This window comes from Benincasa hispida, chromosome 7, assembly GCF_027475165.1.
Source record: "Benincasa hispida cultivar pf3 chromosome 7, pf3_genome.v1.1, whole genome shotgun sequence".
NCBI lineage: Eukaryota > Viridiplantae > Streptophyta > Magnoliopsida > Cucurbitales > Cucurbitaceae > Benincasa > Benincasa hispida.
In genome coordinates, this window is record NC_143484.1 from 35409412 (window position 1) to 35423871 (window position 14460).

General features: G+C 36.7%; 1 protein-coding gene across 1 annotated transcript; it reads right to left on the reverse strand.

Annotated features, from left to right (window-relative positions):
* Window positions 1-3889: 3889 nt before the first annotated feature.
* LOC150035130 (uncharacterized) lies at window positions 3890-4354 on the reverse strand. The gene is made up of 2 exons (XM_090315238.1): window positions 4220-4354; window positions 3890-4093 (listed from the first exon to the last, which is right to left on the reverse strand). The coding sequence occupies exons 1-2, from the start codon at window positions 4352-4354 to the stop codon at window positions 3890-3892; spliced, it is 339 nt and encodes a 112-aa protein (XP_090171364.1).
* Window positions 4355-14460: the final 10106 nt, after the last annotated feature.

Below are 14460 nucleotides of genomic sequence, written 5' to 3' on the forward strand. Positions count from 1 at the left end.
TTAGTGATTTAACATGGTATAAGAGTAGAAGGTCATGTGTTTAAATCCATGCCATGTTATTTTCTTTCCAATGAATATTTAATTTCCACTTGTTGGATTTTCTACAAATTTTCAACCTACAAGTGAAGGGATTGTCGAAGTGTAGCTATAATATTAAATTTATGTTTATTGATGGATTTTGGCTTGGTATGGTCTAGCAATCAAATTTTGTTCATCAACATGAGAAAGAAAATTGTGAATGATTCTAGTTAGGGGTGTAATTGCCTCAGCTTGGCTCAATTTAAGCGTTGAACTTTTAATTTTTCATCTAACACTTTTCTCCTATCAAAATTTGTTGAAGTTTAGTTTATTCTACAACGTAAAATTCCTTGGATCTTGTAGAATGTGAAGGATTGAAAAGCGAGTGTTGCAAATCTCTCTCCGACGATCAAATAAAATTTATAAATCACTAAATTAAAAATTTAAACTAACTAGTAGCACAAGTTAGTATAGGCATACACAAGACATTAATAAATACAACATTTTATATTTATCTAACTAATTTCATGTAATATGCTTCTCCAATTTTGTATATTTAACATAACAAAATACGTTAAATAACTCATGAAATCGTATATCATGCATTAATGACATACATTATAACTCTTATAATATATTCAAATGCATGAATATGTTTAGCCTATGGTGGAATTTACCTAAATGACATCCATAAAACATTTGAATAGTAAATGAATCGGTAGTTTGGTCCTTAGGATAAAAATAAAGCAATAAATTACACTAATTTTGCAAAAATATCCTAAAATATCCTAAAACATCTTCTATGGCTCCAGAATCAGACAAGATCAACTAGGACTAGGCCAACCCAGCATGAATTGAACCCAACCAAATCGGACCGCGAACCAACCCAAACCGCATGACCACGCTTGCTTCGCAAACCCTTAGGAAAACGCAACAACGTCTGGAAGTAGATTCTAGGCAATTTTGCGATCTGTTCATCCATTTTGACCAAAATTAATTTCGATCTTCACCGCAAAAAGCCATCAACTAAACAAGATGCTCTGATACCAATTGTAGGGATAAAAGCCCCAACACGGCGAAAGAACCAAAAATCAACTCGTAATTAATTTAGAATTCAAAATACCAGTACACTGATAAACCATACAAAATAATAATAGAGAACTAAAATTTTCAAACTATAGTATAATCATGCTTTACCTTTTTGCAATTTAATCTTATAGAGAAGAGAACGTCATCACTTACTCTTGTTGACGACTCAGATGAAATCACCTGTTCTCCTTGGATGGAAATCGCAAACCCCTGAAGTGACAAAAAAAAAAAAAATCACCACTTGTAACCTTCCTATTCTCCAAGAAATTGAGGTCAATGTTTTGTAGAAACCAATCTCAAATTTGTGGAGACCAATCTCAAATTTGGAATTCAAAACCACAAGAACTGTGTGATTTTTCTAGGAGACTTCTAAAGAGATTATTTCTTAAGAAACCTTTTTGTCATACCTATATTTTTTTCACCTCTACAAGTATATCAGACGTGTGAGACTATTGGAGAGAGTGGTAAATGTGGGCAGTGTTCCATGTCTCTAATAACTCTAACGTATAGGAGTTATTTTTAATTTTATTATTATTTAATTTAAAAAATTAACTCAAATAAATATCAATTAATAATTAATAATTAATTAAATCCAATTTAATTAATAATTTCATTTAAATCATATTTAAATAAATATCTCTCACACAACCTATAGTTTTAATTCAATTAATTTAATTAATTAATTCTCCAATTAATTAATTACCACATATTTAATTTGACCTACATTTGAATCATATTCAATTGTATTTCTCTCATAACTTATAGTTTTAATGTGCATCTAATACATTTAAATTTTAACCTATAGTTTTAATATGAATCCAATTCATATTAAGTTAATATTTGAACTCCTTCAAATATTATCATATCTGAAACTAAATTTAATTAAATTAAAAAAATAAACTTTATATTATAATGTATCACCATACCTTATACTATTTCCCTAAATGAATTTGAGCATTTTAAATTCCATTCAAGACATAATTACCTCAATACCCTTTAGAGCTAGAAAGAGGACCTAATGAACCCACACATCAGAAGCTTCAACGATATAAGATTAATTGGCTAAATTCATTAACCACATTAATCAATATTCGTTAACTGTAGATACACTCCATTAAAGACCCACAACTGCACACTTTTGGCTGCAGATATATTTATGTGTCCACAAATATAGACCAATAACAACAAATTAGTCCTTCACGAGTGTTTGTAACACTAACTGTCACACCCCCTCCCAGATTACTCTCTTAATTTAAAAGAGGGGCCCAAACAACTCTAACAAAGCCCTAGTCCCTCTCAAAATATGTGTACATAAACATTCCATCAACCTAAGTCTTCTTAATAAGTCGGGCCTTTCAGTGGCAAGCAGCAACAGGATCAACCTTGAGGAATCTGACCGCTACCTGAAAAAGGGACACACAGGAAATCTGTGAGCTAGTAACCCAGTGAATAACTATAGAATCATATTATGCCATGTAATACATCACTATAAACATGTAAGTATACTGATGAGTATCTCAAGCAACTTTCTTTAAATGTAGCTTAAAACCATTCTTGTACATCATTAAACATCATTATTCCTTAGTTGAGAACGAGTCTACAACGCTCTAGCTCCCAACATCTATTACCAGCCAAGAGACCCATACTTCGGCCTCCCTGTGGTGGTTTATACGCCTCTCCTAGCTTTTCTTGGCTTGAAAGAACATAATTCCCGGTTAAACTACTTAGAATTCTTAGCAAAATACCTCAAATAGTTCATTTACTAGTGGAACTTTCATCAACAAATACAACATTGCTAACGAGATAATCATCATGAGTGAATTCATCCTCATGAGCGAGATCAAGCTTTTCCTAGAAAACTTTCATCCTAGCGATACTCACCTCTTCTAACAAACTTGGCTTTCTCACCAGCGAGATTCAGCCTTCATCTCTAGCAAGATTTCCTCCTTGAGCGAGATCCTCATCACAAAATCAGCGAGATTATCATCCTAAGCGAGATCCTCATGCCCTTTATCTCGATCTCGCTCTCTACGGTGAGCTGTTTGCTTATTCTTCCCAAGCAGCTGTCTGCTTCTTCACAGATTCTCTGTTTCAACTTCAAAAATTCATAACTCAAAATCTAGAACTCTTTTTAAGAAACTTCCTTCTACAAACTTGTTTAGAATTGAGTAATTTTCTTACCTTAAAATTTCAGCCGAAAATTTCTTATAGTTTGGCCTGGAGCTTCCAATCTTCACCTCAGGCCTCGATTAATCCGAGATTCTGCCTCTTCTGCAAATTCTTCACTTTTTGTTCTTTTCCTCTTGCAATCTTTCTCCGACAAGACAACCTCAAAAACTAGATTCTCCCAGCTTTCAAATGGCACTGATTTCACTAAATTTTCTCATGCCAATTGCCAAAACCATGCTTTTGAAATTTCACTTTTTTTTAATCTTCCTGTCACCTCCCGAGTTCAAGGATTAAACTGCCATGTCACCCCCACATTTAGTACCTCCAGCCAAACCAATAAATGAGCTTCCTCATTTAATATATTTTTTTCTTTTCCTTTCTCCACAACTCCTATAAATGTACATAGATTCCCATTGGTTAAATATTTATTATAACATTCCTTTGGCTAACATGCTTATCTAGGAAACTTAGAGTTCGGGGTTTACATTCATCTCCCCCTTAAAATAAATTTCGTCCCCGAAATTTACTTGACATGTCATTTGAAAAGTTGAGGATATCTCTTCCTCATTTGGTCTTCATGTTCCCAAGTAGCTTCCTCGATTCCATGATTACGCTATAGCACCTTCACCAAAGGAATCGTCTTATTTCTGAGTACCTGGTCTTTCCTGTCTAAAATCTCGATGGCCTCTTCCTCGTAAGATAAATCTTCTTTGAGCTGTACTGGTTGTGCTGTTAGTATGTGCATAGGATCAGACACGTATTTCCTTAACATTGACACATGAAATATGTCATGAATACGAGTTAGCTCCATCGGCAACTGCAATCTATATGCTTCTGGACCAACTCGTTCCACAATTTCATATGGTCTGATGGACCGCAGACTTAACTTTCCTTTTCTCCCGAACTGGAGAATTCCTTTCTATAGGGACAGCCGAAGAAATACCCGATCTCCGACTTCAAATTCTAGTTCTCTTCTTCGTTTATCAGCATAGCTCTTCTGTCTATCGCGAGCCACCTTAAGATTATCCGTGATAAGTTTCACATTCTCTGCTGTTTGTTGAATTCTGGACCCAATCATTGTCGTTCTCTGACTTCGTTCCAGCATACGGGGGTCTTGCAAGGTCAGCCGTACAATACTTCATAGGGAGCCATTCCAATACTAAAATGGTAACTATTATTGTATGCAAATTCAATCAACGATAAGTGTGTATCCCAACATCCTTTGAATTGTAATACACAAGCTCTTAACATAGCCTCAGTGTCTGTATAGTTCTTTCCGACTGTCCATCTATTTGTGGATGAAAAGTCGTACTGAAATGCAATTTATTACCCATAGCCTTCTGTAAACTAGGCCAAAATTTTGAAGTAAACCTCGAGTCTCAGTTTGACACTATCGACACTGGGGCTCCATATTGACTGATTATCCTATCCACATAAATCTTAGCTAGACGGTCTAGTGTAAAAGTAACTTTTACTGGTATAAACTTGGTCGTCTTGGTCAGTCTATCGACTATTACCTAAATGCCATCGTATCCTGAGGGTGTCCTAGACAATCCAAATAGGAAGTCCATTGTCACATGCTCCTACTTCCACTCAGGCACTGGGAGTGGATTGAGTAATCCTGCGGGTCTTTGTCTCTCAGGTTTTACTTGTTGACAGATTATACATCGGTCCACATATTCTGCTATTTCCCTCTTCATCCCAGGCCACCAGTAAGATCTCTTCAAAGTTCTATACATCTTGGTGCTTCCTGGATGCATAACATAAGCGGAACTATGTGCTTCCTTTAGAATGGCTTGTTTAAGCTGTAGCTTATTAGGCACATACATTCTTCCCTCCTTCTCTAGTACATTATCTACTTTCAGTTGAAAGTCAACTCTGATTCGCTTACTTACATCATTAGCAATCTTCGTTCAGGGTCTTTCCACTGATCCTGCTTAAGGTCTTCTACTAGGGTAGGCCTTACTTGGAATGTAGCTATCACTCCCTCTACCGGTCCCACTGATAAGGCGGTTCTAGAATTCCTGAACTTCTGAACTTCTGCAATAGCATTCCTTTCATTGTACCAATAATGGCTTTGGGTCCCGAGGACTTCCTACTTAGTGCATCCGCTACAACATTAGCCTTACCAAGGTGGAACTGGATGGAACAATCATAATCTTTAATCAATTCAATCCATCTTCTTTGTCTTAGATTTAACTCTTTTTTTATCAAAGATATATTTTAAACTTTTGTGATCTGTGAATATTCTGCGGCGCTCTCCAAATAGATAATGTCTCCACAACTTCAGAGCTAAAACAACTGCCGCCAATTCTAGATCATGTGTAGGATAAATGCTCTCGTGCTTCTTAAGTTGACGAGAGGCATATGTAATCATTTTCCCATCCTGCATCAACACACATCCCAATCCTTATCGGGATGTGTCACAATAAATCTCAAATTCCTTTCCTGGAACAGGCAAGGCAAGCACTAGTGCTGATACTAGTCTTTGTTTCAGCTCTTGAAAACTAAGCTCACATTCCGACGACCACTCAAACCTCACGCCTTTCTTGGTCAGGTTCGTCAATGGAAGGGCTATCTTATAGAAATCCTCCACAAACCTCTAGTAATAACTTGCCAAACCTAGGAAGCTACGTATCTCTGAAACAGTCGTGGGTCGTTCCCAATTAACTACTGCTTCCGTCTTCTGATAATCCACATTGATACCATCTGCTGAAACAACATGCCCAAGAAATACCACCCGATCTAACCAAAAATCACATTTACTGAACTTAGCATACAACTGTTTATCTCGCAGTGTCTTCAATACTATCCTTAGGTGGGTTATATAATCCTCCCTACTACCAGAATATACCAGTATATCATCAATGAATACTATCACGAACTGGTCCAAATAAGGATGAAATATCCTGTTCAAAAGATCCATGAATACCGCAGGGGCATTTGTCAATCCGAATGGCATTACTAAAAATTCATAATGTCCATATCTAGTTCTAAATGCGGTTTTAGGAATGTCAGCTTCCTTCACTTTCAGTTGATGATAGCCCGATCTCAGGTCTATCTTTGAAAACACCGTAGCTCATCTTAGCTGATCAAACAAATCATTAATGCATGGTAACGGATATTTATTCTTAATTGTTACCTTATTCAGCTGCCTATAATCGATACATAATCTAAGTGTACCGTCTTTCTTCCTCACAAACAATACCGGAGCTCCCCAAGGCGATACACTAGGTCAAATGTATCCTTTGTCAATTAACTTTTGTAACTGAACCTTTAATTCTTTTAATTCAGTTGGCACCATTCTATACGGTGCCTGCGACATAGGAGCTGTTCCTGGGATTAAATCAATAGTAAATTCTACCTTTCTGTCGGGTGGCAGTCCCGATAATTCTTCAGGAAATACATCTCGAAACTCATTTACCACGGGGACATCTTCTGTGTTTAGATCTTTTCCTTAAGCAACCACTACGTGAGCCAGATAAGCTTTACATCCCTTGCTCAACAGCTTTCGAGCTTTCACTGCTGATATTAGATTCCCCGCGGTTAATCTTTTGATTCTTGTCAGCATCGCATCCTGGCCATTTAATTTTCTGAGCACTACCTTCTTCTTGTAACAGTCCATTGAAGCACAATACTTACTTAGAAAATCCATCCCTAGGATAGCATCAATTTCCAACAGCTCCAAAGGAAGTAAATCAGCATAAAAGTCCTGATCATTGATCAGTATCTCACAATGATTATAACATTTATCTATTATTATCACATCTCCCAAAGGGGTAGAGATAAATAACTCTCCAGGCATAGGCTCAACCAACCTATCTATACTAGATGCATACATGCTAGATATAAATGAATGTGTGGCACCAGGGTCAAATAAAACATAAGCAGACTGTCCACATAATATGACAATACCGATCATAACATCTGGAGACTCTGTTGCCTCCTGGTGTGTCACGGCATACACTCGCCCCTATTGTTGGGGTCGACCTACGACATTCTTTTGCTTGGCACCATTTGACCCTTCGCCCCGATTTCCAGCACCCTTTGGTTGGTTAACTGTCTGGGAGGTTGTCTGTTGTGCTGTTGGGGCGTCCCTGTTTACCTGGGGACAATCCCTCTTGAAATGCACTGCTTATCCACATTGAAAACATACACCTCTACCACTATAGCAGGCTCTAAGATGCCTCTTGCCACAACTAGGGCGCGTCAAGTTCCTGTCTGTGCTGGCTACTGAATCACCAGCTTGTGGGATCTCTGGTCGGCTAACTACACTGGCTGAGGGTCTCGATTTCCTTTTCTTGGATCCCTGCCAACTTGTTCCCCTGAATTGGCTTCCACTAGTCTGAGTTGTAACTGGAGGTCGGGATCCCCTATCTCTAGGCCCTACTACTGCCTCACTACCCCTTGGCAACTGCTCATCATCTGCCAAAATCCGTTCGACTCATGTCGCCGTTTCTACTAACTGGCTAAAATCTAGCCAATTAGCCGTGGATGTCATCGAAGTTCTAATTTCTTTCCTCAAACCTTGTTCAAATTTTCTGCATCTATCTCTTTCCTCAGCAATAATCGACAGAGCATACTGTGATAACTCTATAATTTCTGCTCATATTCTGCCACTGACATCGTTCCCTGCGTTAGTCTGAAGAACTCATCCCTTTTTGCATCCCGAAACGAGCTGGGGTAATACTTATCTTCAAAGGTCTTCCTGAACTCAGGCCATAACATCGCATCAGTACTGGCTCGTCTGGCGGATATCACTTTCCACCATTTCTCTGCTCTTTTCTGTAGTAGAAAGGTGGCTAGCCCCACTTTTCTGTCCTCTGGATAACTCATGACATTGAAACATTTTTCAACTACATCCAGCCATAACTCAACTTCAGGTCTGTTGTACCTTCAAATGTCACAGCCCCTAGGGCTTTAAACCTCTCAATACCATATTTCTTCTCTAGGTCTGCTCGTACTGAGCCAACACTGGTTGCTAACCTCTGCGCTATCCTGTCAAAAACCACATCTTCTAGCTGAGAATCTGCCCTTGCCTGGGGAGTACTAGACTCTCCCTCAGACGTCGTTTCCTGACCCACTGGATCATTTACTTTCTTTTTCTCACCCGGTGGGTTCTTTCTAGCCCTTAGGCCCCTATTGGTAGGGTCAGTATTCCTGCCTCCTGTCTACTTACTCTGTCTGCCACTTTGCCTCGACATTTCACCTATTACAATGTACACATGTTAGGGACTCACACTTTAGGGACTTAGACTTATGCATGAACTTTCCCTTCTATTCCCAAAACCTTATGCTCTGATACCAACTTGTCACACCCCCTCCTAGATTACCCTCTTAATTTGAAAGAGGATATAACCGTGGTAGTTACTAGCCCTACTGCCAGCACTTACCACCTTAGCTTTCCAATCTAAATGGCAACCTGTTAAACATTAAAAATGTATGCCTTCTTAAGGATCTACATAATATTATATAAACACATGTATACAACCATGACATAACATCTAAGTGAAAAATATCCACAGATGGGCCCAAACAACTCTAACAAAGCCCTAGTCCCTCTCAAAATATGTGTACATAAACATATCATCAACCTAAGTCTTCTTAATAAGCCGGGCCTTTCAGTGGCAAGCAGCAATAGAATCAATATTGAGGAATCTGACCGCTACCTGAAAAAGGGACACATAGGAAATCTGTGAGCTAGTAACCTAGTGAGTAACTATAGAATCATATTAAGTCATGCAATACATCACTATAAATATGTAAGTATACTGATGAGTATCTCAAGCAACTTTCTTTAAATATAGCTTAAAACCATTCTTATACATCATTAAACATCATTATTCCTTAGTTGAGAACGAGCCTACAACGCTCTAGCTCCCAACGTCTATTACCAGCCAAGAGACCCATACTTCGGCCTCCCTGTGGTGGTGTATGGCCTAGGAGACCCATACTTCAGCCTCTCATTTAGAACTACCTACGTGCACGTGGAGTTTTCTAAGTACCGTCAATACCTTAGGTACCATTACCCAGATACCTTCTCCATGTCCTTCAGTATCGGGTTATTTCATAACATCAAATTAAGTTTCATTGCATATCATTTACACAAGAATTCATTCTATCATAGCCTTCCTCTAGGAAGCATATTTCAACATTAGAAACTTAACTTTTGTAATGATTTCACAACGTACCTTGGCCTGTGTTAAACATATACAAGCTGGGGAAGATACATTAAGCTATTCATAAACCATTTATTGCTTGAAGGAGTATAAATTCACCATTAACATTACTGTAACTTACTTGGCCTTATATGCATAAGTATTGAAAACATTAAGTTCACTTAGTCACTCATAGCTCGTTGGGGCTCTTAATGGTTTATACGCCTCTTCTAGCTTTTCTTGGCCTGAAAGAATATAATTCTTGGTTACTACTTAGAATTCTTAGCAAAATACCTCAAATAGGTCATTTACTAGTGGAACTTTCATCAACAAAGACAATATTGCTAGCGAGATAATCATCATGAGTGAATTCATCCTCATGAGCGAGATTCCCCTCATGAGCGAGATCCTCCTCATGAGCGAGATCAAGCTTTTCCTAGCAAACTTTCATCCTAGCGATACTCACCTCTTCTAACAAACTTGGCTTCCTCACCAGCGAGATTCAGCCTTCATCTCTAGCGAGATTTCCTCCTTGAGCGAGATCTTCATCACAAAATCAGCGAGATTATCATCCTGAGTGAGATCCTCATGCCCTTTATCTCGCTCTCTACAGTGAGCTGTTTGCTTGTTCTTCCCAAGCAGTTGTCTGCTTCTGTACAAATTCTCTGTTTCAACTTCAAAAATTCATACCTCAAAATTCAAAACTCTTTTCAAGAAACTTCCTTCTACAAACTTTTTTACCTTAAAATTTCAGCCGAAAATTCCTTACAGTTTGGCCTAGAGCTTTCAATCTTCACCTCGGGCTCTGATTAATCCGAGATTCTGCCTCTTCTGCAAATTCTTCACTTTTTGTTCTTCTCCTCTTGCAATCTTTCTTCGGCAAGACAACCTCAAAAAATAGATTCTCCCAGCTTTCAAATGGCACTGATTTCACTAAATTTTCTCATGCCAATTGTCAAAACCATGCTTTTGAAGTTTCACTTCCTTTCAATCTTCTTGTCGCCTCCCGAGTTCAAGAATTAAACAGCCACGTCACCCCCCACATTTAGTACCTTCAGCCAAACCAATAAATGAGCTTCCTCATTTAATATATTTTTTTCTTTTCCTTTCTCCACAACTCCTATAAATGTACATAGATTCCCATTGGTTAAATATTTATTATAACATTCCTTTGGCTAACATGTTTATCTAGGAAACTTAGAGTTCAGGGTTTACACTAACTGGTTCAAATTACCGTTTTACCCTTGAGTTACTTCTATATCCTTACGTACTAGTCCTCCTCTGATGAAAAACCTGTTTATTGTCCAACCATTAAACAAAAACCCCTCTTGGGCCAGTGAGATGGTAGAGCCCTTTGTTCAAGTCTCAAAGACACCACTTAAGGGAACACTCATCTACTTGCCCTAAAGTCAGAAAGGAGTGAAATCCATATTGTATTATTATGTTCCTAGCTTCCCACTCGATCTTGTCCCCAAAATGGTAGGCTTATTGAGTCAGCGAACTGGCCATTCTCACCCATATAAATCAAAGGACAATCCCTCGTGAACAGGAGTCCATAATATACTCAGGATTAAGACTAAGTTGCCTAAATCATCCTATTGAAATAGAAACCTAACTAGTCAACGAAGTTACATCTAGTGGTTACTATTTCACGGTTCGGTCATATGCAAACTCATTACATAGGATACCCCAATCGCATGTCACCTACACGAATCGCGTTGGATCATTGTGTTAGTATCAATTACAAAGTGGGTCGTATCGATAATGTCATTAGGATAAGGTACCTAGCCTTATCCTTATACTATAGATCCTTTAGGCTATATCTTGAACATTGATCCCTGTATTTCTCCACTTACTGTTCAAGACTGATAACATAGCCTAGGATGTTAGTTTATTGAATTTAAGGTTATTAAGACACAACTAATACAACACAATCAATAACTTTTATTGAAATAACATCAATAATGTTGGGGTTGATGCCCTAAATCTTGTGGGTCCTGTAGTTTGTAATTATAACATATAGACATTTTATTTATTTAATAAAATATGAGATGTTTTATTCGACATTTAGTAGCATTAACCCACAAACCAATAAACTAACATCCAAGGTTATCTTCTGTAGCTTAAACATATATGTAGAGACATATAAGTGGATCATGTTTAAGTGATAACCTAAATGGTCTGTAGTAGATGGATAAGGTTGGGTACCTTATCATGGTGACACTACGAATACGACCCACTTTATAGATGTTACAATTGTTGTAAAGTGCTACAAATGATCAAATCCTGATCATTCATGTGGAGACATGTGAGCAGGACATTCTATACAAAAGTGTTTATGTAAGACCGGACCACGAAATGACTAGTCTCGTTATATAACAACTAAAGACTTACATTTCACCAGGATGACCATAGGTGACATGACCTGAATCATGAGTGAGTTGTGAACTTCTGCCTATGAAGGCGATCATTTGATTTGTATGGGTAAGAGTGGCCAGATCACTGACTCAATAAGCCTACTATTTTAGGGATTTGTCTGACTGGGGAGCTAGAAACATAGCTACACAAGATAGAATTCACTCTTCACGTCTGGGTAAGTAGATAAATTACTCCCTTAAGGGCTTATTCCGGGGCTTGAACAATGTGGCATCACACCCTCTCTTGGCCAAAGAGGGGTTTGGTCATAGTTTGGACTATGACTTATTGTTCATTAAAGGGATCAATGGTACTTAAGGAATTAGATGTAACTATAGGGGAAAAACGGTAATTTTGGCCCAACTGTACTTACAAGCAATTTGTGAAGGGTCATTGCACTATTAACTGGTCATATCCAATAGATATAGAAATATATCTATATTGTGAAGAGTGCAACTGTCGGTCTTTAGTGGAGTGAGTGACAATTAATGGATGTTGAATAATTTAATTAAAGAAGTTTAATTAATTATTCAAGTATCATTGGAGCTTCAATCTACAGGTCTATAAGGTCCCATTTGTAGCTCAACAGGGATTTATGAGAATCAATTTTGGATTAATTTGAATTGCTCAAATTAATTGAGGGAATTAATTATATGTGATCTAATTAATTTAACTTAATTATATATGATATACTTAATGTATTTGTTGCATTATAATATAAGGTTTTCTTGAGAGGAAATAAATATTTGAATATGATTCAAATATTAATTATGTGAATTAGATTCATATAATTAAATTTAGTATAAATGAGATTTATATTAAATACCATGTATTAATGAGAGAATTAAAACTATAGGTTATATTGTACTTGATACAATATTAAACTATAGGTTATGTGTCATATATGATATAACATATACTTTTATATATATATATATATATATATATTGAAGGATCCCAAATTGAAGGGAACCGTGAGCGAAAGATAGATCGTCCCAAATCCCATTTTTCATCGAATGTAAGTTTTACAGTAAATCATGAACAAGATGCATTTACATAAATTACAGCATGCTATAAAATTAGGTTTTAGAAACCTTACCTTTGAAGACTTTTCTTCAAGAATCCCTCGAACAGTACACGAACGCCTTGAAGACTTTCTTCAAGAAAACCTCGATAAAAAACGAGAACACAACCACAATGGTTTCCTCGGTATTCTCAGGTAGAGAACCTAGGAGTAGTGGGCTCTGACTATTTTGGAAAGAGGGAAATTTTTGGTAGAGAAGAGGAAGTATTGAAATTGTTCATCAACAAATCCAATAACTTACACCAACAGATCCAATAACTCACAGAATAGTTCTATCTCTTTTCCTCACTATCAAATTCGATGATCAAAAGCTAGAAAAGAAAGCGTTTTTTTTTTTAAATGCCAAATATAACAACCTACCACTTACGTGGGTGGAGAGAAAAGAGAAGGAAGGGAGTTGTAACTCCCTCCCTCATTTTTATTTAAAATAAAAAATGACATTTAATGTAAATATAAATATGATAACTAACTTATCATATTATATGTATATTAAATTATATATTATATCAAATATAACATATAACCTATAGTTTTAATATTGTATCATATACAATATAATCTATAGTTTCTTTTATCTCTTATATAACATTTAATATAAATCACATTTATATTAAATATAGCAACTATGAATCTAATTCATATTAATAATATTTGAATCTTATTCAAATATTTATATCCTTTCAATTAATCTATAATGTATCAAATACATTATAATAATTATATCACATATAATTAAAATAACTTAATTATATAATATATAATTAAATCCCTCTATTAATTTGAACAATTCAAATTAATCCAAAAACCAATTCTCATTTAATCCTATTGAGCTAACTAGGGGACCTCATGGACCTATAGCTTGAAACTCCAATGGTACATGAATAATTACATATATATTTATGTGTCCATTGGATATAACCAATCATCAGTACGATGATCATTCACAAATTGCTCGTAAGTATAACTAGGCCAAAAATACCGTTTTGCCCTTGTAGTTACATCTAACTTCTTAAGTACCATTGATCCCTCTATTGAAAAATAGATCATAGTCCAACTATGACTAAATTCCTCTCGGACCAAGAGAAGATGTGGCGCCACATTGTTCAAGTCCTGAAATCAACCCTTAAGGGAACAATTTATCTACTTACCCCGATCTCGAAAAAGGAGTGAATTCCTTCTTATGTATTTGTGTTCCCAGCTCCCTAATCAGACGAATCCCTATAATGGTAGGCTTGTTGAGTTGGCAACCTGGCCATTTGCACCAAATCAAAGAATCGCCCTCATATGCAAGAGTTCACAACTCACTCAGGATTCAGGTCATGTTACCTATGGTCATCCTGGTAAAATGTAAGTCTCTATTATGAACGGTGTTATATAATGAGACTAAACATTCCATGGTCCGATCTTATACAAACTTCTTTGTATAGAATATCCCTGCTCACATGTCTATACATGAATGGTAAGGATCAGATTATTTGTAGCACTTTACAACAATTGTAACACCTACAAACGGGCTATACTCATAGT